The 23615-nt window shown below is 39.5% G+C and overlaps 2 protein-coding genes across 3 annotated transcripts in view; both read right to left on the bottom strand.

Annotated features, from left to right (window-relative positions):
- Positions 1–17550, bottom strand: part of LOC137394104 (glycerate kinase-like) — a 36498-nt gene extending 18948 nt beyond the window's left edge. The window contains exons 1-4 of one of the 2 annotated variants that reach the window (XM_068080826.1): positions 17531–17550; positions 7634–7833; positions 7416–7537; positions 7090–7119 (exon numbers count right to left, since the gene is read on the bottom strand). In XM_068080826.1, coding sequence (XP_067936927.1) covers positions 7090–7119; positions 7416–7537; positions 7634–7745 — 264 coding nt within the window. In that variant the 5' untranslated portion in view covers positions 7746–7833; positions 17531–17550. The remainder of the gene's footprint in view (positions 1–7089; positions 7120–7415; positions 7538–7633; positions 7834–17530) is intronic. The other variant, XM_068080832.1, reaches the window with a different exon arrangement.
- A 580-nt stretch (positions 17551–18130) lies between these two features.
- LOC137394158 (probable deoxyhypusine synthase) lies at positions 18131–23119 on the bottom strand. The gene is made up of 10 exons (XM_068080882.1): positions 22969–23119; positions 22365–22484; positions 22094–22252; positions 21809–21935; positions 19702–19793; positions 19386–19472; positions 18976–19081; positions 18654–18757; positions 18398–18521; positions 18131–18260 (listed from the first exon to the last, which is right to left on the bottom strand). Exons 1-9 carry the CDS (start codon positions 23059–23061, stop codon positions 18510–18512), a joined length of 900 nt encoding a protein of 299 aa, XP_067936983.1. The 5' UTR covers positions 23062–23119; the 3' UTR covers positions 18131–18260; positions 18398–18509.
- Between the last annotated feature and the right edge of the window lie 496 nt (positions 23120–23615).

The raw sequence follows: 23615 nt of genomic DNA, 5'->3' as shown, positions 1-23615 counted from the left end.
AGTAATTTTGGGTGAATCCCTTTACGTCTCCGTTTGTTTTGCACTAACACCAGATCTCCTTCTTTGAAGATTGCATCCTCCTGTTCAGGTAATCTAGGAGGTAGCATTTGTTGAGTGCGAATCAACTGGTAAGCAGTATCTAACTGGTCTTGCATATGGGAGGCGTATTCACTTCGTGTAGTCTCATCGACATCATGTGTCCCGCCTATTAGCTGGTCAGGTAGCCTACATTCCCGTCCTAGCATCAAATAATTTGCAGTTTCCTCTGTTGCTGCATGTGGGGTTGCCCTAAAGGCCCTCATGATCTGTGGTAGCACAATGTCCCAGTTTTCTTGCGCTTCCATCTGACTAAGTAGAAGACAGCGAAGGGAATCGCCCAAGGTTCTATTTCCACGTTCCACCACCCCGTTAGATTGGGGATGATAGGCAGTTGTCCGAGTTTTAGTGATTCTCCACATGGCGCAAAGTTCTGCCATAAGGTCACCTTCGAACTGTGTTCCTCTGTCACTATGGAGCTCTTCGGGTAATCCGAAGTAGCAAAAGATGCGACTATCTAAAGCTTCAGCAATTATAGGAGCTGTAGCATCAGGTAGAGGTACAGCATCCTGCCAACGGGTGAAATGATCTGTCAACACTAAAATCCATCTGTTTCCTCGAGGGGTCAAAGGCAGCGGTCCAACTAAGTCAATCGCAACCTTTTGCCAAGGACGGCCAACCCAGAGAGGTCTATGACTTGAAGAATGATGCAAACCTCCAGACTTCGCTCGCTGGCATATTTCGCAGCTGTTCACTATACGTCGAACATCAGACGTCATTCCAGGCCAGTACCATGTTAGTCTAAGTCTCCGGAGGGTCCTCATTATCCCGGCATGAGAAAGGGTATGTGTGTTCCACACCACCTGCTTCCGCATGTTCATAGGACAAAGTATCACCTCCCGAGATCTTTTCCCAACAAGTATACGAGTTACCAGCACTTGATCCTCTCTTATTCGCATTAAAGAGAGCATGGTGCTAAGTTTTCGTAATTCTGTACTGCCAAGGTTGACTATAGCTGGATCCAGAGATTGTTGATTCTTGACAGCATTGTAGATAGTCGCAATATCACTTGGGAGCAACTGAGCCTGACACAGTTCATCAGAGCTGGGTGTATCTGACTGTGGTGTTGGTGAAGGTTGGTTGCGACCCCCTTGTTGATTAGAAGAATAATCTAAAGTTGTCTGCTCCTCATCATTCTGGCAGTCATCATTAGTGCTGGAATCTTCTACCATGCAACAACCATCACCGTTAGTTACGATTAAGCTGGCAGTTTGTGAGGACTCTGGTCCACTCCTAGCTGATGCTTTACAGTCTGTACCAACCACTTCATGAATGTGGTTTTCATCCAATAAGTCATCGGCACACTCTTGTGCCATCAACTTCTCTCCAGCAATCCTAGTACACACAGGGTTTTCATTTTGTGCCCGCTTTGATAGTTCATGTCGAATTTGGCCCATGCTTGGTCCTCCACATTGTTTCGTGACTCTGTCGCATTTGGTGCAGTCGTGGCATGGCCTCCTTGATAACCCATCAGCGTTCCCATGTTTGCTCCCTGGTCGATGCTCTATGGCAAAGGTGAATTCGCTCAAGATCTCTAACCATCTTGCAACTTGGGCAGAAGGCGTAGTCCTCCTGCATAACCATAAAAGTGAAGCATGATCAGTACGAATTTTGAACTCTTTACCATACAAATATGGACGAAAATGAGCAACAGCTTTAACAACAGCTAACAGTTCTCTTCTAGTCACACAATAGTTTTGCTGAGCACGTGACAAAGCACGACTATAATAGGATATTACCCGTTCCTGGCCATCTTGGATTTGAGACAAAACTGCACCAACCCCATTAAGAGAAGCATCTGTGTCCAGGATATAGTCAAGGGCCGGGTTAGGATAACCCAGAACTGGGGCCGTCAGTAGCGACTGCTTCAGTATGTTAAAAGCTGCATGGCACTCCTCAGTCCATTCGAACTTGGCTGTTTTACTGGTTAGCTTTGTCAGTGGTCGGGCTTTGTTGGCAAAGTCCTGGACATACTGACGATAGTAACCAACAGTCCCAAGAAAGGATTGTAGCTCGGTCACATTCTTCGGAGATGGCCAAGTAGCAACAGCAGATATTTTCTTTGGATCAGTTGCTACACCATTACTACTAACTATATGTCCCAAATATGCCACTTCTTCTTGAAAGAGATGGCATTTGGAGGGCTTAAGCTTGAGCTTGGCCGATCGAAACCGAGATAGGACCTCTTCAAGGTTGAGGTAATGTTCTTCGAAGCTGTTACCCATGACTATAACATCGTCTAGATATAGCAGCAAAGTCTTCCAATGCAGTCCATGTAGCACTTGCTCCATCATTCGTTGAAATGTTGCCGGAGCTGCTGTCAAACCAAAAGGCAAGACTTTCCATCTCCACAGGCCTTCTCTAGTGCAAAATGCCGACTTATCTTTAGCATCTTCATCTAGTGGAATTTGCCAATAGCCGCTCATGAGATCCAGTGTGGAGAAAAGTTTGCTGCCAGCCAAGGCCTCCAGACTTTCATCTATACGAGGCAGGGGGTGAGCATCATGGACTGTAATAGCATTTAATCTGCGGTAGTCAATGCAAAACCTCCAGCTGCCATCTTTCTTTTTCACGAGTACAACAGGAGAGCTCCATGCTCCATATGCAGGCTCAATAAGACCTTGCTTTGACAACTCGTGAACTTGCTTGCTGACCTCGGCTTCTTTCTCCACCCCTAAACGTCTTGGAGCCTGTTTAATTGGCTGTGACATCGCCTTAACAGGGATAGAATGTTTCATTAAAGAAGTCAGTCCTTGATCAGAGTCACCTTTTGAAAAGACATCACTGAAGCTATGCAACAACTTGGCAATCGCTTTGCGTTGCGAAAGCTGAGAACATGCCTCAGTTGCCTCTTCATATAGGCTCTCCAAGTGAGATGGAATAGCAGGGATATTTTCATCTGAGACACGCTTCCTGTGGTTCCCATCCATCATATGAACAGATGAATTGACAATCTGTCCCTTCTCCAAGCTGACACACTGTCCTATAATAGATCCAGCATTAAGGTGACATACTTGCATTGCAGGATTAATGCACCTAACAAAAAATTTCCTTTCTTCACTCCATGTACTCACACTAGCAGCAATAGCTATGCCATGCTTAGCCGCAACCCCTGTGTCTTCTACTATGCCAACAGGGGTACAAATGTTATTTAACAACCGACACCGGACCAACTGTTCAGATCTAGCGGGAATAGATTCATTAGCGATTACCTGTACTCTACTAACAAAATCTATACCACACTGGTTGGTGCATCTAAGGTGTTTACCATTCATCACAACAGTAGAGTCTAAACAACTAACTAAGCAATTATGGCTTACTAGAAAGGGCATTCCAAGTATAGCATCTGGTTCAATATCTGCAACAACAAAGTCTAATTCGATTGGTTCTGACCTTAATCTGCCAGCTAATTTTATCTGTCCATAAAATTTCAAACCAGATCCATCTGCCAGAGTGCCTGTAGTGTGTTCAAATGCCAGCAATCCACCAAGAAACTTCCGTGGCAGCCTATCAAACATTCTCCTTGCCAGCAAGTTGAGGGTACATCCACTGTCTACTAAATAGTGTACTGAACAGCCCTCAACTTTTCCTGGAATATAGAGTGCAGAAGCAGTGGCTGCAAAATTTATACAAGGATGCTCTGCATCAACCCTAGTACTGCAATTAGATTGACCTACCGGAGAGTTCGCAGCATCTCCAGAGCAATGAAGAGGCAAGGGAAGCAAATCAGGTTTCCTAATGATTGGTTTTAATTGTGACAACTCACCAGGACTGTCTGCTTGGCTCACCCTTGTTTCTCTCCTGCTCTGCCTATTTGGCGTTCTGTAACGGGTATCTGACACCGGTCCACCCACTTTACCCGTAATCTTAGGAGTGAACCTTGCTAGTTTTCCTGATTAGGGTTTGTGGATGGTGGTGGTCTTTTCTTCCGTACTGTACAACTCCGCATCAGATGGGAAGAGTCTCCACATATGAAGCAACGTCTGGCTCTATGAGACGTGACATTGGCTGTGTCAACACTTCTTTGCTCTAAAGCAGCAATCCGGGCAGACTGATCTTTTATCAGTCTGTTTTTCCAGTTCTAATGACATGGAGAACAGAACCTCAGCCAGATCCGTTTCAGAGTTGTCTTCTGCAGCTTTGCCACTAGTACCGCTTGGATTATCTATTTGGGTAACTCTTGGAGGATTTCTAGTTCTTGAGGGTACGGGTTGACGCCCAGCTACTTCATAATGTTTTGCTGCGGTAATGGCTTCTTCCAGATTTGAAGCCTTGACCAGCAGCAGGTGCCGCCGAAGTGCAGGGTCATTCACGGCTCGCTGGAAGTGTTCTAAGGCCATCTCATTCTCGACAGCACGCCCAAGACCACCATAGGCTAACTTTGACAGCCTCTCTACTCTGTTACCCAATGATAGGTAATCTTCTCCTGCTCGCAGGTGTAAATAGTGCAGCTGTTCTCTTGCTTCGGATGCAGACAGTCCGAACATCTGTAGCAGCTTCCTATTTACCTCAGCAACCGTTTCAGCTCTTCCACAGTCTTTGGCTGTTTGCTCTAAGCAGGATCTTAGTTGTATTAGTGCGACTCGGTCATCCCATCGGCTTACGTCACAAATTTCAGTAAATTGTTGTATAAATAAGTTTACATCTCCATGCCCATCAAAGTGTGGTAACCTGAGATCCATTCGACCACTGAGTGTAGAGTTAGGAACCTCAGCCTTCTTTGAAGTAGGCTCGACCAACCTGGTTGACTGTAGCTGCTCCGTTGGTCGAGGAGTGGAAACAGGAGAATGTGCCAAATTGTGGAGTCCTTCTGCTGCTGAAGAAGATATGCGACTGCTGGCAGCCTGTCTGTCATGCAGTTCCAACACATATTTCCGGTACATATCGTCAATGAAGGTCATCCCATCAACGTGTACTGATGTATCGGAGTGCATGACTTGCTTGGGCTGTTTCTCATCAGTATCAGCATCAGTAAATGGATTAGTCGTGTCCAAGAATGGCTTACTTATCGGCAGAAATGGATTAGTAAACATTCTGGAGTCTCCGCCTTGAGCCATCTGTTTCCAGAGAGCTGTTCAACAATCACTAGGTTGTGCGTACAGCTAAACTTTCAGTAGCAACAGGATTACAGATATCCCACTACTGCCACCAATGTTGTGGAAGTCAGCGCTGACTAACCACTAGCAAGTGGGTTCTGCGTACAAGTTGTCTTATACTGAACGAGTAATAGCTCTCATGCACAACTGTAATTGTTGCAACAAAGTGTCTGGTGAATAATGGCTTTTATTCACACAAGCTCTATAAACATGAGAAGATAGAACAATTCACTACAATCAAGCGTAATGCTGAAATGAGTTACAATAATAAATACCCAAAACAGTTACACTTGTAAATGTAAGAATGTTAAGCAATATATATGTTACCAAAGATATACAAAGCTGCACAAAGGTAAGTTAATGTTACCGCACTGTCCTTAATGCAGATTATGAACGTAACTCTCAGTCTTTATTTCAGTCGTTTGTACTCTGTATCGCTAGCTCTGTGCTCTTTGTTTTCCCGTCTTAACACTGAAGCACCATTGCTTATATAGCAAGGGCTGAGTGTTAATCAACGGGCTTTCCACGCAAGCTGGCTTTTAAATTATAGGGCTAATCTGAGAATAGCTGAATGCTTATGGCAATTAAAACAACTCAGCTTAGTAAATCCATCACACTATGAAGATAATACTCGCGAGGAAAAATTCGAAATTATAGTTTCGTGATTTTCATGTTCATGACTAACTGTACATGTATAACTATTATTCATTACTTTGTATTGTATGTAATAAATCACTAATTTTAGTCAAACTCTGTATATTTTGTAATTTCTTTGGTGCAAGTCTAACTTTGTTTCAGCAAATAGCAAATAATTATTTGATTTTTTGCTGCTTACATATTGATTTTGTGTTGCTGCTGTTGCAATTATTTTGTGTTTGCAGATTTAATGTGTGTATGCCAACAAATTCATGTTCTTAGCAGCTCACAATTTTTGATTTTACTGAAAGTATGCCCATGTTGATGGGTATTGTGTAACTTTTCTGATTTTTTTTCGAAAACAAGTGTTTTGCATATTTTGCTGTGCAACTGTTCTGTTTGCAACTTTAAGTAATAAAGTCAAGAGTTATTTAATATCAAAGACTAGTTTAAGTTATTTTATATTATTCGATTACATTTCATTACAATTATAAGTTACATCTGGCCCTTTGAGGACAGCCATTACGCTGATGTGGCCCTCGGTGAAAATGAGTTTGACACCCCTGCTATAAGGCATACTCTATATGCCAGGAATATTCTATATAAGTACTAGCGTGCATTCCGTTAGTACTCTATAAATGGTGATAGTGACTCATTGAATGGGGTGGGTCATAAATTTGGCCAGTTTTGGGAATGCTGGATGTGATTCCTTTCTCGGTTATGTCAATCTGAGCTAAACCCAGTCTTAACTACTTAGCCTTGTTTGAAAAAGTGACTGATCTTGTAGAGTATATGAGATATTCAGAACTAGAGAATATTTATCTCTAGTGCCTACACTATTACTAAACTGTAAAACTAGCGAACGCTAGTATCAATGAGCCTTAAACCTAGTGGATATTTTAATGGGTGCTTGTGACGAAAGAAACGACACCACAAAGCGAATGTCTGCTACGCACTGTACCAATATTAAAATGGTTCGCAAAAAAGTATCAATGAATGCATTGATAATATGCAGATGTGAAGAAGCAAAGGCTATTGGGTCATGCAGTGTAGTAGTACCTCCATGTATTAGTATAAGACAAAATTGATATTCCTAACTATGACTTGAAAATAGATTTACAACTGAAAACTACTGATATGAACAAGGTGAAGAGGTAAGAAAGCTACCGTGTTTGCCCCTTTTGCTAGGCACTAAATGCATGTATGCAGAGCAGAAATGTGTATAGCAGCCATTAGCAGCTGAGCAAAAATCATGATTTACCTTGTGCTTTGTGGTATCACGTGCTTGTAACTGTAATAACATATACACATGCACCAGAATGTTTCATAAAGCCTATAAACAGTTATAGTACAATATGCATATGATTGGCCATCAATCCTATGCTTCTTCCTTTCGCTCCCCGCAATGATTATCTGGGATATTAAAACTTGGGGTTTGCAGCATCTGTGCTAATCGTGCGAGCTGATGGCAAACCTCTGCTAGTGTAAATCAGCATTAAGCATTTTATATAAAACTACTACATGTGTTAGCCACACAGAACAAATGGAATTCAGGCGATACACAATGAGACGAGTAATGGAAAGTACCTCAAGCAGTTGGTTTTCCGCGTTAAATTTGAGTGCATCCTCCACCATAGTTTGGGAACTGATGGCCTCTATGCCAGATGTATAGAGATTCATGGCAATGCCGCAGAGGTCTCTGTATTCAACTGAATGGAACAGAAAAAGTATTTATTAAGATATGATTGACCTATAACGAAGAGCCATATAGTAAAGAATTCAGTATTTTGCTGAGTTAACCTCACCTTGTGGTTTCGATGTGATGTGCTTTGGAGCAGGGAGTGAAGATGCACTGCGTATGGACGAAAATGTCCAAGTAGCAACTTTGGAAAATATGCGAAGATTCATGTTAAACATCTAAGACAGCGCGGTTTGCTAGTTTTAAAATCTTCAGAATAATGAATAAAACTTGTGATTACCTTTTGTAATCAAACTCAGGAGCCATCTGCAATAACAATATTATTATAGTAACAGTAATCAGCGACAAATCGAAAGAAGAGAGTTTTCATCAATTCGGGTTAGAAATGCTTCTAGTCATTAGAAAAAAATGACCTGCTCAGCCAATGTGTTGCACCAAATAAGCTTTTTTTACAACAATTATCTACATAATGATAAGAGTGCTACGTACTTCAAGCCTTTAAGCCTATCTCTCTGTGTTAACAATGTTGCATGTAATACTCAACTAGTTACATTAAAATATAATAGATTCCAATGAACAAACAAAGTATGAGCAACTTATTTAGCCAATCTCACTCATATTCTCAGACTAGCTGTGCTACCCAGTGTTGCTCGGGTATTAAAAATCAGCTTATAAACAATGACAGGTAATGAGAGTTGCCTGCCACTTACTATTAGCCTGGTACATTGCCAATGGATAATTTGAGTAAGCCTACTAATAAGAGCTACCCTTATGATGTTAAGCCATGGCTTTGCGTCGTGACCAAAAGCAGTAGCTTATCTTCGCCAATATAGCGACATATATTGCCTAGCAAATCTATTAAGCTTGTGTGGTTTAATTAGTAAGGTGTCTGATTGGTGAACAGGAGATATCGAGATCAAATCTGCTGCTCTACGATGCTTTATTCCAAGATTACAATAGCTATAGCTGGAACGGCATACATGTGACCAGCTTTGAGAAATATATACATGTATATAGATGGTTTATAGTCCGAACCGAGACTGGTTTGAAGCTCGACGAGTTTGTATATCGACAACGGTTGGTCCAATCTCGACAGCAGTTTTACTATTTTACCATTTACTATTTTCATAGTAAATGCGATTATATATACATGTAAAAGATTTATTTGCACAAAAATATCTCGTGACTCATTTGATGCAGCACTCCCCAGCTTATGTATGCCTAGCAATATTTTTCCCAATCTAAATATAGAACGAATGCCAAAAGTAACAATAATAAATATGGTTGTCGGTTGACTGTTATGTTAGCAGTATGTTTTATTTGAAATCTAAATTTCAGTGAGTAGCTTTGATTCTTACTTTTTGAAGTGAGAATAGAACTGTGAAAGATATTTATTATTTGTTGAAGATTACTGCGTGAGAGCACCAGAATGAAGGATTAAATTATTGTAAAACTGCACCAGCCTTTGTCGATATTCAGACTAACCTTTGTCTAGATTCGGACCAACCTCTGTCAAGATTGGGACTTGTCTAGGTTCGGACTTGTCGATGTTGCGACTGTTTCCCATATAGATAGATGCTACTACCTAAGTTGCGCCAATATTATATAGGTGACTTGCTTTCTGAATCTGTTTAGTTATTATTCTAGTAACCCTCACGGTTAGTGCAATGTTTAAAAACTAAAAACTTAGTATCAGGTTTCTATGCCAAATAAAATGATAGCATACTATAAAAAAATTCTGCTAAAATTTCCTCATGCTATTGTTTCCCTAGTTTACCTCTAAATAAAATTATAGCAGTTCGAACTCACAATCTTTTTCAGTATTTTGTTAAATGGTAAAGATCGGTCGATTTTGTGATGAAAAATAAATAGTCAAGTCATGCTGACCAATTTCAGAGAAAGTCATCTTCCGTCGTGTATAAATTTATTGGTACCAATTTATTATGTATGAACATAGGCGAAAAGTAACAGATTGCTCTTTGGTTATTACACATTTCCAGTTATTAGTGATAAACTATGACCAATCTTGTTGGCGAGTAGTTTGTCTCGCTAATAATTAACATGCAAACAAAGCCGAGAAAGACTAGGTTTTTTTGTCAAAGGCTGTTTTATAATGACTTTTGTAATTACATGTAGTCAATTACTAAAACCAAACAAATTAGACATTACAAATCACAGGCGTATGTGAGTGGATACTCTATGAGTCAAACAACCTTAATTTTTACTGTAATGTAATATCAAATGGAAATCCTTGCAATAAGAGGACGTGGAGTGCCTTGAAATGCTCATTTTATTTGTAATAAAGCTACATTGAAAGGAACAAATTGTAGGATGCTTATAAAATCTCGTAGTTGTGGATTTAACTGAGACCCAATAGCCTCCCATAAAACCGACTAGATCAATTAGTAAAGACCTAGTGGACATTCTAGGCCAGCACCAGACCATGTGCAGCCCTACCAAAACCATCAAAGTTGAAGCAACACCATCCCATGAACATCCTTTTTGACGGAAACCAACATAAAATGTATGGAAGGGCATATAGTTATCTCTGTAGCAGTAGCTCACTCATTTTGAGTGAGTTACACAACACAACAACACAACAAAAATGGTAGAAAAACTCAATTCTCCAACAGCTTTGGCTGGCTCAACTTAGGACTAACGAGATCAGAGCTCTCAGTAGCTTTTCTGTCAATTCAACTACCAAACACTAGTTACAAAAATCTCACTGCCATACGATGTGTTGATTATGCTCAACTGGAGAAGCATAAGCAAAGAAAGAACAGATAAGTGTTAGTCTCCATATTTAAAGCATGTGGACAGTGCATAATACAGTTTTAGAAGTCAACTAAAGCCTTCAACTTCTTGACTCAAGTGACGGCAAGATAATGATGTCATAGGTGATAGCGAGGTCTAAATTTCTCAACAGAGCAATATGGCAATGAATGTGTAAAAAAATTTACATCTATCAAGTGCAGTGTTCTACTAAAATTTTTAATTCCATTTAGCTCATGTGAGAATATGGCTGCAACCTTATGATTTATGACATTAATTTCTATGTTGTAGTCTTTGAGGTCAGCAAATGTAAACATGTGAATTCGAGACCTTTATGCAGTCAGGCTCTTGAAAAGCCTTAGAAAAAAAAGACATGTTACTGAACAATACCTTAGCTGTAGCATGTATATACACACTGAACAACCAGTTGTTATTTATAAGCGTGATAAACTGCAAGTGCCACCAATGGCTGTGATAATCTCAGCCGCAAATGTTGTTTGTATACATTTCAATATTCCTTGATTTTCGGCTTTTTGTTGTCCAGTTCCCATTGTAAAAATCAGAGGTTGACGATTGTGTGTTCGACTTTTCAAACAGTCTTATGAGAAATTTGTGATGCTCCTGCTGTTTTATCTGAAAACTACATCAGCAGCTTCTGCCCATATTATGGTAGAGGAAAGAGAGAAAAACAGTAATTTGAGCATTACCAAGTCTTGGAGTAAATATAGATTGTCTTTACCAAGTAGTCTTTGGCCTATTAGCTGTGCTAGTCATGCTAACTGGCATTAGAAACCACAAGGGTCAGAGTTGAGAAGTTCAGGTACGGAACTAGCAATGGTGACTCATAAAATTGATTAATGCAAGCAGCAAATGCTTCCTCATTCCTTCAGTTAACAGATGATTCAATTTTTTTTCAATTTTACGTTAATGTTACTCAGGTGCGCACTTATTGCTTGTCTATATTACTGAATAAACATTACTACATGGCCTTCTCCATTGAGCAACTGGCATTGAAATTTCCATTGGCATTAAAAATCTGCAAAATTTTTAAAAAGCATCTGCAAACTTCGGACGTGTATAAGGAAATTCAGCAACCACCCTTAGTACATTTGGTTCATTGCTCCTGGGTAACTATCCTATTGCTGCCAGAGGTTGAAGTTTTTCAACATTATGACAATCTATATATATATAAATCTCAAAGCCTGTCGTCATTTGGTCTGTCCACCTGGCAGCTATAGCTATTAAAATCCAGGAATGAAAGATCCACTTCGTGCAGGATTTCATCTCGGAACCTCCCGTTCACCAGACGATAACTTAACCAATTAAGCTAAGCGAGATGCAATAAACTCATTAGGCAATATGAGTCATTATTTCGGTTAAAATACGCATAGCACTATGTTACATAGTACTATGTTATGCAACATCACTAAAGCTTGCTCTCACGGCACTCATTTGTAAGTTCAGTAATATGGATAGTAGCTTATTCAAATTAGTCATTGGCAATGTGCCAGGCTAATGGCAAACACCTGCATTACCCGCCAAAGTTTATAAGCTGTTTTTAATACCCATGCAACGGCGGGCATTCGGCTAGTCTATATATATATATAAATCTCTGTTTGTCTGTCATTTGTTTGTCCAGCTATAGCAATTAAAATCTAGGAAAGAACAATGCACTTTGTACTGGATTTGAACTCACGAATAGTTATTATATAATGCCCTTATATAATGCAAGTTTGTAAACACGCGCACCTAACCACAAGGCTAGGCTGTTCTTACCAATTCAGCCACAGGAGCTTGACAAATTTATTAGGCGATATATGTCACTATATGGGAGCAAATACGCTACCGCTCTCCGTTACAACACAACATGATGGAGCAGCATCATGGAGAGCAGCGCAATTGTATATGTGCTCAATCATTAGAGCTAGTAGTTAGCTCTTATTAGTGAGCTTGCTCGAATTATCCATTGGCAATGTGCCAAGCTAATAGCAAGTGGCAGGCAACTACATTACCCGTCATTGTTTATAGGTTGGGGGCTATGGGCAGCCAACTAGCAATGGCAAATGTTGTTATATGTTAAATACAAATAAATTTTCTGTCCAAAGACTGTTTTACTAGCCGTGCAATGCCAGGTAATACCGTTAGTTTTTAGTAAATACAGTACGTATACAAAAATTTGATGATTTTTACCAGGTGGTGTTTTCATTAGATAATTACTATGGGTTTCCATACCACTCTATATGATCTTTTTGCTACAACACTGAAACGAATTAAAATTGTGTGATTGTATCCCAAATAATTTTTCATTGTAGTCGTAGCAAAACAGACTTTATTTAGCCATTACTTGCTAATTATTTCACAATTACCTTTAAACACCTATACAGTTGTTTTATTCTTTCTCCTACTTTATTTGAACTGTACAAAACACTTTTCTCGTGAGATGAGGTTTGAAAGTTGGAATGGTAAATGTTGTTATATGTTAAATAAAAATACATTTTCTGTTCAAAGGCTTTTCCATTACCCGGGCAACGCCAGGTATTCACCTAGTCATAAATAAAACTGCAAGACCAAGATAACTTTTCTTTACAGTTGCATCAAATTTCTCATTTGTTTGATCACCAAGGTCTAGCCAGTCTGCTTTCAAATTTGAGCATCTTCCACAAGCCACACTAACAGTGATCAATTGACATTTAACTTAGTAGTATAAGTGCATAATGGAGTGTAAAGCAGGTACCTCCAAATTATCAACATTAAGACTTGCATGGCAGCCTTTTAACAACCTGTCTACATTAAGTTTAAAAAATCCCCCTCTCACACAGTTTGTATTTTGCAGGCCTGACATTTAAAAAACACTAAATAGCTGTGGCTACTTGATTCGCCTATCACTAATAACAGCCAATAAACTAACTAATAACATTTGGTATATTAATGTCTTTTGGTTAATACAGCAAATGGTTAATAAAGCCAATTCTATAATAATAAAATTAGAGCAGCCAAGTATAACATGCACAAACATGAGAGTTCCAATGCCTTGCAATATAACGGTGACTTAAATTTCATTATCCATTTTTACATAGTAGGCTACTGTTGACTTGAAATCGGTTAAAATTACACGCTATGCCCAAATTTAAGATGTTAAAAGAGTAGCCAGCATTAGGTTTGTTAGAAATAAAACTCAATAAATAAATGACTACCATAACAGTGTCGGCTCCTAGAATGTCACTATGCAAATAAAGACTCCTTAAAGATCATGACTAATGTTGTTGTATTATGGGATTTGTTAGGCTCAGGCTATATTGGTGTCTGAGCTCAAGGCAGTACAGGTGATCTTGGTAATTACGGTGAGTGCATAAAGCTGGATAAAGCTAGTAGATTAGCTAGTGTAAGGCAGTATGGGGGAGGATATAAGGAAGTGTAACGAAAGACAGAGGCTCTTCTTCATCTTCACATCAGTACATGTGAGTACATTGATTTATACCACATGGCGCAGTTGACAAAATTCTGATTTTTTTTTGTGTTATCATTAGCGATAATTTTTCTGATTACGGGGTTAAGTTTAAATGGTTGATTAGACCCTTTCACGGGCGTGCGGGTGAGGTGACGTGAGGTAGGGTGGTGTTGTCAGGTGTTGTAGCGGTGAAGCATAGGTGTTGGTGAGGTGTAAATATTTATTACGTGTTCGGAGGTGAGAATTACATTAAATTTATACGAGTGGGGTAGAGTGGATTTGTGGGGAGAGATATATTGTGTTGTGCGGGGATGGAGAGTGGTTTTCCGAAGCTGGTGTTCGGTGAGCACGGTGATGGGTCGTGGGAGAGATTTATAGAGGAGATGAATTTGTGTATTGAGAGTGCTGTCGAGAGAAGAGGTTATGTAAATGATGAAGATGGCAATAGACACCCTATTATGAGAGGTAGAGCTAGGTTAGTGCCACTATTGAGAGCTATTGGGCCAAGTGATAGAGAGGTATTGAGGGGTGCAGGGTTTAACGTAGATGGCGTAAATTCTACTTATGAAGAGGCAGTGGATGTTTTGTAGGGTTATTATGGTAGACAAGAGAGTATGTTCGTAAAAGGGCATAAGTTTCTTACGGCTAGGCAGGCACTTGGAGAAAGTGATAGAGAATACTTACAACGGGTAGAGAGTTTGAGCAGATATGCTGAGGTGGCTAATAACAATGATAGAGTAAGGTTTGCCCTTATAGTGGCAGTAAACGGGTTGAGAGATAGAGAAATAAGTAGAGATTTGATGAAGAACGCCAATCTGACTTGGGAGTTGTTACATGAGGCATTGAGGGCTCGTGAGATGGCGAATCATTCAGACAGGTTCGTGAGAGCAGATAGTAGAGGTAGCGATTTAAAAAGTGAGATTAAAAAAGAGATAGCAAGGGTATCAGAGTGCGACAGTCGTGCACAGTACTGGAGTAATGGTAGAGATAGAAGCTACGATTCACCGGGTAGATCTTCCCCTAGAGGTAGCCGTAGGAGTAGTACAAGGTATTATGGTAGTGAGGAGCATGATACTAGCAGGTATGGGACAAGAGGCCGGGAGTATAACAAGGACAGTGACAGTAGGAAGTATAGAGATAATAGCAGGGAGAGGCATGTCTCTAGATATAGAGCAAGCAGTAGAGAAGGCAGTGAAAATAGAGTATGCTACAATTGCAAGCGTAGTGGCCATGAGATGAGGAGTTGTCCCTCCATTAAATGTTTTTCTTGTGGACAGCGAGGACATGTATCCCGTTATTGTAGGGATAGGAGAGATGTAGGTTATGACAGGCGAGGTAGTAGCAGGAGGTCAGGAGACAGTCGGGATAATAGCTATGAGCGATATGGTAGCAGGGATAGTAGTAGGGAGAGGTACAGGGGCCGAGAAAGCCCCGCGAGATTAGAGACAAATTTAGCAGGTACAGGGACAACAGTATGGATAGGTTTGAGAGGGAAAAGTATAAGGAGAGGCGCGCGACGAGCCGGTATGAAGGGTACCGAGATAATAGTAAGGGCAGAAACGTTAGATTCTCTGGTTATAGAGATAAATATGGTGAATATCAATGACTAGGCCAGGGAATTGTGCAGTATTTAGAAGTTAATGGAGTAAATGTAGAGTACGTTTGATACTGGGGCTGAGGTGTCTATGGTAACCGAGGCAATAGCCAATAAGTTGAACCTACGGTTAAAGAAACCGTCGACAGTTTTAGAAACTGACGATGGTAGTGAGTTAAAAGTGGTTGGAAGTGTAATAGTTAATTTGGAAAGTAAAGACAGGCATATGGATGCTGAAGTTCATGTGGTGAAAGGATTGAGAACGAACTTCTTGGGCATAACTGAGTTGAAGCAGCTTAAATTATTTGCTGTTGTAAACGCGTTATGCAAAAGTAAGTTAGAGCCTGTTAAGGTGTGTAGAAGTATTAAGCCAGTTAAGCCGTTTTCGTCGAGAACCATTATTGCTGGGTCAAGTTATGTTTCAGATGATATCGAGTTGCAAAACCTGACAAATAAGTCTGACAGAGAGAGCGAAGTTAAGAAAGGTCACACAGGTCAAGATTGGTGGACTTGTAAAACCAAGGGAGTGAAGAGTAGCGAATACGTAGAAATTGGTAGTCAACGGGGGACAGCCCAAGGCACCAGAGATGTGCAAGTATCTACGGGGTATGCTAGAAAACACAGTCACGATGAGGTAAGGGAAGGTGCTGAGAAAGTAGCTGAACCAGTGTCTGTAATGGAAAAGGTTTGCTCTTTTTTAGCCGAGGTATCCAGCAATGGAATGTTAGACAGAGAAGGTCATGAGAAAAAGGTAGCAGAGATTGAAAGAGAGGAAAGGGAGGTGCGGAGGAAGTCGAAAGAGAAATTGGCTAAGCTGAAAGCCAAACGGGAGACAGCAGTCATGGAATTGGAAAATGTCAAGGCATTCAGGGTAGTGGTGCAGGAGTTAGCCGAGGTTCAGAGAAGAATTGCTGGTAGCAGACCTGCACTGGTTGCAGGTGAGGTCGAGCTAGATAGGCCTGGGCCTATGCCAACTCCCAGCTCTGTGGTGCCATCCCCTGTGCAGCCGGTTACGGCCCAGGTGGAGACCTCCCACAGGAAGCCTGTCGAGCCTGCCTCTTACTGGAGAGAGCGAGGTAAAGACGGAAGAGACGGAGATGAGGTTGAGGAGTCATTACTGACCCAACCAAAAGACTCCGGGCTAGTCAGGGTTGGTGGAAGTAGTGTTGGAGATGTTGGTGGAAGTAGTGTTGGTAGTGACAGTGGTCACGGTAAAAGTATTGGTAGCGGCGGAGGTCAGGGTGATGGAAAAGCCACTGCAGACTGGCAATGGAGCTGGCAGTAACGAGAAGAGTATTTGTACGGTGGCGCAGGGTCAGACAAGCCAGAGGCATAGCCTATGGAGACTGCCCTAACGGATTCAGGTAACGAGCAACACAAGTAAGGTAAGTTACTACATCTGCTTGTTGGTAGTGATGGAGTGGCCCAAAACAAAAAGAAAAAAAGAAAGGGCATGTTGTATTATGGGATTTGTTAAGCTCAGGCTATATTGGTGTCTGAGCTCAAGGCAGTACAGGTGGTCTTGGTAATTACGGTGAGTGCATAACGCTGGATAAAGCTATTAGATTAGCGAAGGCAGTATGGGGGAGGATATAAGGAAGTGTAACGAAAGACAGAGGCTCTTCTTCATCTTCACATCAGTACATGTGAGTACATTGATTTATACCACAAATGTTCTCAGACGATACTAAAATTACAACATAGGCTACGTGTTACTTATGAGTTGCAACGTTCCTCAATTATACAGCTAAAACTTGTAGCATACTTTTGTGCAGTCTTATAAAATGCATATTTACAAAAAACATTATGGGTTAAAGGCAAAGCCAACAAATTACAGAATTAGTAATGAAATTAACTATGTATCAGGTAATATTTGTTCAATATCATTTTACATGTACAAGAATATTAGTATCCTTGAGATAATAATCATAAATTAGGTATATATACAACGCATTAACGATGTTTTATATACCCCTGCGATTTTCTATCTTACACTTGAACAGCAAAAAATTTTCTACATATGTGAAGCATTGCATAACATATTTTATTGTTAATCATATCGATTTTTAATAATTAAAAATATTACTAGGAAAGATAGCACACATGTATGTAATATTTTATAACGCCGATATCTTTGGCGATGAGGTCGTGAAATATTAATGAACATGCAAGCTAAAGCGACGTCTAACTTCATACGGATGAACCTGAAATAGCAATTTACAAAAACAAGCTCTCAAACATTGTGCTTATACATGTACATGGCCTCAACAAAACCGTTATTGGAAGACCTTCACCTAGACGGTAATCGTATTGATGCTTTTATACGACGCAAGATGAAAACTGAGAAAACTATAGAGCGACGAAGAATCTCTATTGTGGTAATATACAACTCCGAAAATTTATTACTTGTCGAGGCAGTTCACTTTCGTTAGCAAAAAGGCGCTTGCATTTTAACGACTTGCAACTTTATTTGTTTGAAGCTATCAATTATTTACGCTACACTAATTTTCAGACTACACTAATTTGTCTGAATGCTTAAAAATCGAGAAATTCTTAACAGTCCTGACTGCTCAGAAACCTTGCCAAGTATAGCAGAGTTTATCACTTTTGCAGGTGTTGTCATAAAGATACAAAATTATTTGTAACTTACAAAGTTTTTGTCATAAATAATATTGTGACATGAGGCTATTTAATTGAGTGGGCCATCATTATATGAAAAAGGATGAATTTTCCTCGACCCGTGGGACAACTAAATACTTGACAGTTAAGTAAATATAAAATTAATCAACTTGGAAAACGTTTAAAGATTCAACATCATTGGTCCCGTTCTTCTTGTAATCTGTCATCAAACTGCTTCTGTTTTCTTGCAAATGTCTCACCAACCATCAGAGGAAAAACCAGACTTGCATCTGCATACAACTAAAAGAGAAATCATCCAATTATCATACAGCAAGCAACAAGCTATCAGCTTCTAGAGAAATCAGATGCTTGGTGATGTAAAGTAAATTAAAGCAGGCAATTGGCTATCAATCATCTGATGTGTTTGGAAAACAAACCTTAGCTGGTGTGGCAGTAGGTTTGATTTTGCCCCATGATATGGCTTCATCAGGCCTTGCGCCAGAGTCACTTCCATCATATTCTTGCCCAGTATTTATAAAAGCTGAGTAGTCAGCTCCATTTCTCTATGCATAAAAAATGTGTAAGACAATAAAGGCCAGTGTAATAAGAAATCAGAAAAAAAAACAGAATCAAGATCAGGAAAACAAGGAGAAACATACAAAAACTACTACAAAGCCACAGTGGTAGACAGACCATGAGGTTAGCATTGCAGATGTGGTGCTTGACAACCCCTCCACCAAGTATAATCATTCCTGTATGAGCAGCAAATGTTGATTGGCTATTCATCTTTTTAATATCTGCAAGAGGGTTCAAACAACCTATCACTCAAGATATACCGCTAAAGGAAAAGAATAAAACCACTTCACAGAACAGGCTCCAGTCATCTACATAGAATGCTGACAAAGAATCAGATGAAATATATATTTTAAAAGGTTTAAATTTGGAAGCCATAAGAGCTGTGCCTACTGCCCCTTGCAGCACTTTTTATTACAGCCAGTTAACAAATGTAACATACCATCTACCAGGTCTATGACCAGACCAGGGTTTCTATAAGAATGGAAGTTGAGCATGTCACCAATGGACCCATCAGTGAGAGCTGGGGAAAACACCGGAATATTATTCTGCGAGAAAAGAATCAGTACAACGTTTAAACAAACATAGGACAGGAACAACAATACAGAAAATATGTGAGGGTTTTCAAGTGAAGTACTAATGCTAGGAAACAAACTAGATACATGTATAATAAGTAAAGCCAATGTGTACTAAGCTGAACACAACTAGACAGTATAGCATATGAATTCATACCTTATAACACCAGTAATACACATGGCATATGTAATCATACCTTATAATACCAGTAGTACACATGGCATATGTAATCATACCTTATAACACCAGTAGTACACATGGCATATGTAATATTACCTTATAACACCAGTAGTTCACACTGGACTCATCATCAATTTCTTTACCTAGTCGATGGATAACTTTAGATGGCGTCCAACTTACACCCTACAAATAGTAATACTAACATCTATTATGAATTATGATATGCCTGTTTACATCAGGTCCATGAGACGCTGGCTATAAATTAATGATAACAGACAGCTAAATAAATACATAGAGTTCATGAATCGCGTTCACATATTTCATATTCAAGAAAATTCAAGTTTCTGCTAGATGCACCAACAATCTAAGAACGGAAGAGCTTGCAGGGAAGAGTGATTTTTGAGAGGCTGACCTGCTGCTTCTGTTCTTCCAACAACTGGTCAAGTATAGGCATGATCCAATCTTGAAACTTGCAGTAATTATCATTGGGGACAAGAAGGTTCCCTAAAATGTTGGTAGATATAGCCAGAAGCCTTCAACATAAACTACGCACCATGCTTTCATGCAACGAAAGTCGTTGACTGCTGACACACCTCGTTTTCAAATGTTGAAAACCCAAAGATTTTGGGGCAAATACCATAAAACCTTTATTTAAACGCCATGGCGCTCTATTTTTTAACCCTTCCCTTAGAATGGCGCTCTATTTTTGACCCTTCCCTTAGAATGGCGCTTTATTAGAGGTGACCCTCAAATAAAAGGTGGCGTTGTATTTTTCAAACACCTCGTCAGAATGTTGAGAAGATGAATTTAACCCTTTCACGGGCAAATTGAATATCGCCTATATTTTGCACTCTCCTTCGGGCGGCTTGACATTTATCCTTTTGAATGCAAGAAATTTGCTAACTTGCCTCCAACTTGTGGTAGACCTCTAAATAAATATGCACGGGTAAACTGATATATGTCTTTACCAATTGATATCTATTACTTGGATTTAACCTACGATGATTTTATAGCCTGCGTTGCAATTTGTTGGAGCTTTCAAGTTTTCTATTTCATGTAAAATTTGAAAGTATTATTTTCATCTTACAGCTTTGCATAACAGCTCATTGCACTCATTGATATGTTTGCTATAGTTTGCAACCAAAACTGACTTTTTATGTGTAATAGAAGAGGAGTTACGAGCGTTGATCCATTGTAAACCGAGGTCAGATTACTACAATTATGCTATCAAATAATACCGGTATGCTATAAATCTTCTAATTTATACGTTATATAGTACTAATCTAGCAAATGCTACAAATGTATATTAAAAAACAAATGAAATTAATAATCCATATTCATAATGCATTCAGAAACCAAAATGATCATTTTAAAGCCAAAATTAGCATTTTAAAACCAAAATTAAAATTTAAAAAAAATATATATTAGCATCATTTGCTCAGCCATTCATTCATTTGAATATGAATATATATTCAAGAACAAGTGACATAAATAAACCATGTTTATGATACATTCAGAAACAAAATTTAACATTTTTAAACCAAAAATATTAGCATCATTTGCTCAGCCAGTTGTGTTCCGATTGTTTCCTCTGCTTGAAACCATTTCATATTCTTCTGGCTGTTCAATACTCCCACAGTTCCTTCTGACTTCAACTCCTCTTTTGCACAGCTGAACTAGTCGATATTAGTGTTCCAAACCATTTTGTAGCTGAGCAAAACTTTTACACGATGCGCTTTGGAGCACATGTATACACTTCTCGCGCAACTAAAGTGAAACCCTGTGTAATCAAAATAGCCTCAAAATTTTAGCCTCAAAATTCATAGTAGCAGATTCCATCGTGAATGTGCAAAAATATTTTACATACAAAATACGAATTGAAGTATCAAGACCACGATAAACAAGGAACTACTATTAGCTTGATACAGATATCAATGATTTCTATTGTGCTGCATTCAAAGTTTTAATGATAAAACCGTAAAGACTTGGAGTTGAAAAACAGACTTCGATACGGACAGAAACAATTAACAAAATAATGGTTATTGATGTAATCGAGTCATTATTAGTAGGGTTTTGTGGACACTTTTTTACTGATCACTTGCTATTGTGGGTTTGTAGAAATCAACAATATCTAACAGTGGCGATCAAATAGAAGTGGCGCTCAAATAGAAGCGATGTTCAAATAGAAGTGGCGCTCTATTTTTAACTCTTCTCTCACAGTGGCACTCAAATGGAGGTGGCGTTCAAATAAAGGTGGCTTTCTAATACAGGTTTTATGGTAAATCCAAAAATCTTGTCATATAAGCGTAATAAAACTCCATCATCGCTGAAACCAATGCCATCTTGATACTTTTACTTGGGTGCCATGATGCCATTCGAGATGGGAACCAGTCGTCTACCAGATACATTCATATTACTAAGTATTAAACTAAGCTGAAACCAAATAGGCAATTCGGTGCATTACATGAAGTTTCAAAAATACAATTATGGCTGATTTATATAATTGTTATACAGTTTACCTATCCTATTGACACCTTGCTTCCGTAAGTCTCGGCCGGAGAGCTCAAAGGAACCCATATATGTGTCAGCTAAACATTTGATAAGGTCTTCTTCTACTCCACCAGCAGTAACCACTACACAGTCTACCTGCAAACACTATGAAGTCTTACAAAAGCCATGTACAGCTGACTAATGGTTCCAAAAACTTGGCAAAGTTCCAAAACATCAATTGCAAAAGTAAATATGGTTTATAGAGAATTCTACAGGCCCCTAGTGGGTTGCAAGGAGAATTTACGCAGACCAACCATGTTGTGCTCTACCAGATATCGCAGAGTTTCTCTCGTTCCACACGAGATGAGATTGCTAGTGTATCCTAAAAATATTGTACAGTTAGATTTCCGCCGTCCAGTGGCATCATCAACATCCTCGATTTCAGCAACAGTCTTTTCGAGCTTCTTGTCTATCTATGGAAACGAGAATACTAGTGTCTGAGAAACATCTCTTGCTTACGACTACTTCTGACCAAACTAACTACACAAAAATTTCAATTGTGAGTATTTTAAAAGTACAGCCCACCATTTTGTTTATTTCCTGTACACAGAGACCAAAACTCGTAGCAGAAAATCCGCTGTTGGTATAGGACATCAGTAGTTTGTGGTAATCAATACCATCGTTGAAGTCGTATCCCTTAACAACCTGTTGAATAGTATCAAGTCACAATACAGGGGGTCATACCCTGCCACTACATGAGGTTCATAAGCTGGCACCACACAGGGGTTAGACGCCACTACATGGAATCACACATTAGCTACATAAGGTTAAACGCTGTCACTAGACAAGGTCCTACAGTGCTACTACATGGAGTCAAACACTGCTACCATACGAAGTCAGAGACTGCCACTACACGGAGTTATATGTTGCAACTATGTTAAGTCATGTGCTGACACTACATGGGGTCAGACACTGCCACCACATGGTGTCAGACTCTGCTACTACACGGGGCCATATGCTGCAACTACATAGGGGCATACACTACCACTCCATAGAGCCATATGCTGCCACTATATAGGGTCATACAGTAGCACTAAATGGAGCAATATGCTGTTACCACATGGGATCGTGTGCTTCAACTCCAATAGTTTCCAAATAGTTTACGTCTGATTTGATTAGGACTAAGTACCGTAGCATCCGTCGTGTCAAACTGGCTAGAAACTAGGACAGCTTCTGCTGCTATGGATGGTACTGCACTACTTTTGGAAGACTGAGTATCCATGCGGAACCTTCTTGGCGGAGAGTGTTTACAGGGAATGTCTGTGGTATGACTTCAGACTGTAATCTATGTAATCATATAAAACTTCAGAGGCATAAGGTATTGTACGGCCACTATCAAATGATTCGGCATCAGGCTAGTTTGTGTAGAAAAGGATGAGCCAATGTTAGTGAGACAGTAAACTAACAAGAAAAGTTGCAAGAAGAACATTACACTCTTTTCTTCTACTCCTGCTTAGGCACTTTCATACACCTAGCATAGTTAGGTACAGTTAATATAATATATGTATACAAAAATAATGGTTAATCTACGAGTAATGCTATATAACCCCAACAATGCATTTCCTCTTTAGCTTGTGTGGCTAAAACAAAATAAAAAATTTCCAACAGGCACAAAAATGATTCTAACCGAGTTTTATTAGATCATCAAGCTGGTCACGTTACCTTCTAATTTACCTAAATTTATTTACCGAGATCGTAAATTCTGTTTTTGATGTCAGTATGATGAAAACATCATTTTCACATTTGTTTTAATATAATTTTTTGATACATAACAAA

The sequence above is a fragment of the Watersipora subatra genome, chromosome 1 (assembly GCF_963576615.1).
Source record: "Watersipora subatra chromosome 1, tzWatSuba1.1, whole genome shotgun sequence".
In the NCBI taxonomy this organism is placed as follows: Eukaryota; Metazoa; Bryozoa; class Gymnolaemata; order Cheilostomatida; family Watersiporidae; genus Watersipora; species Watersipora subatra.
The sequence above is the reverse complement of the archived record's forward strand: the minus strand, read 5'-3'. Positions and strand labels throughout refer to the sequence as shown.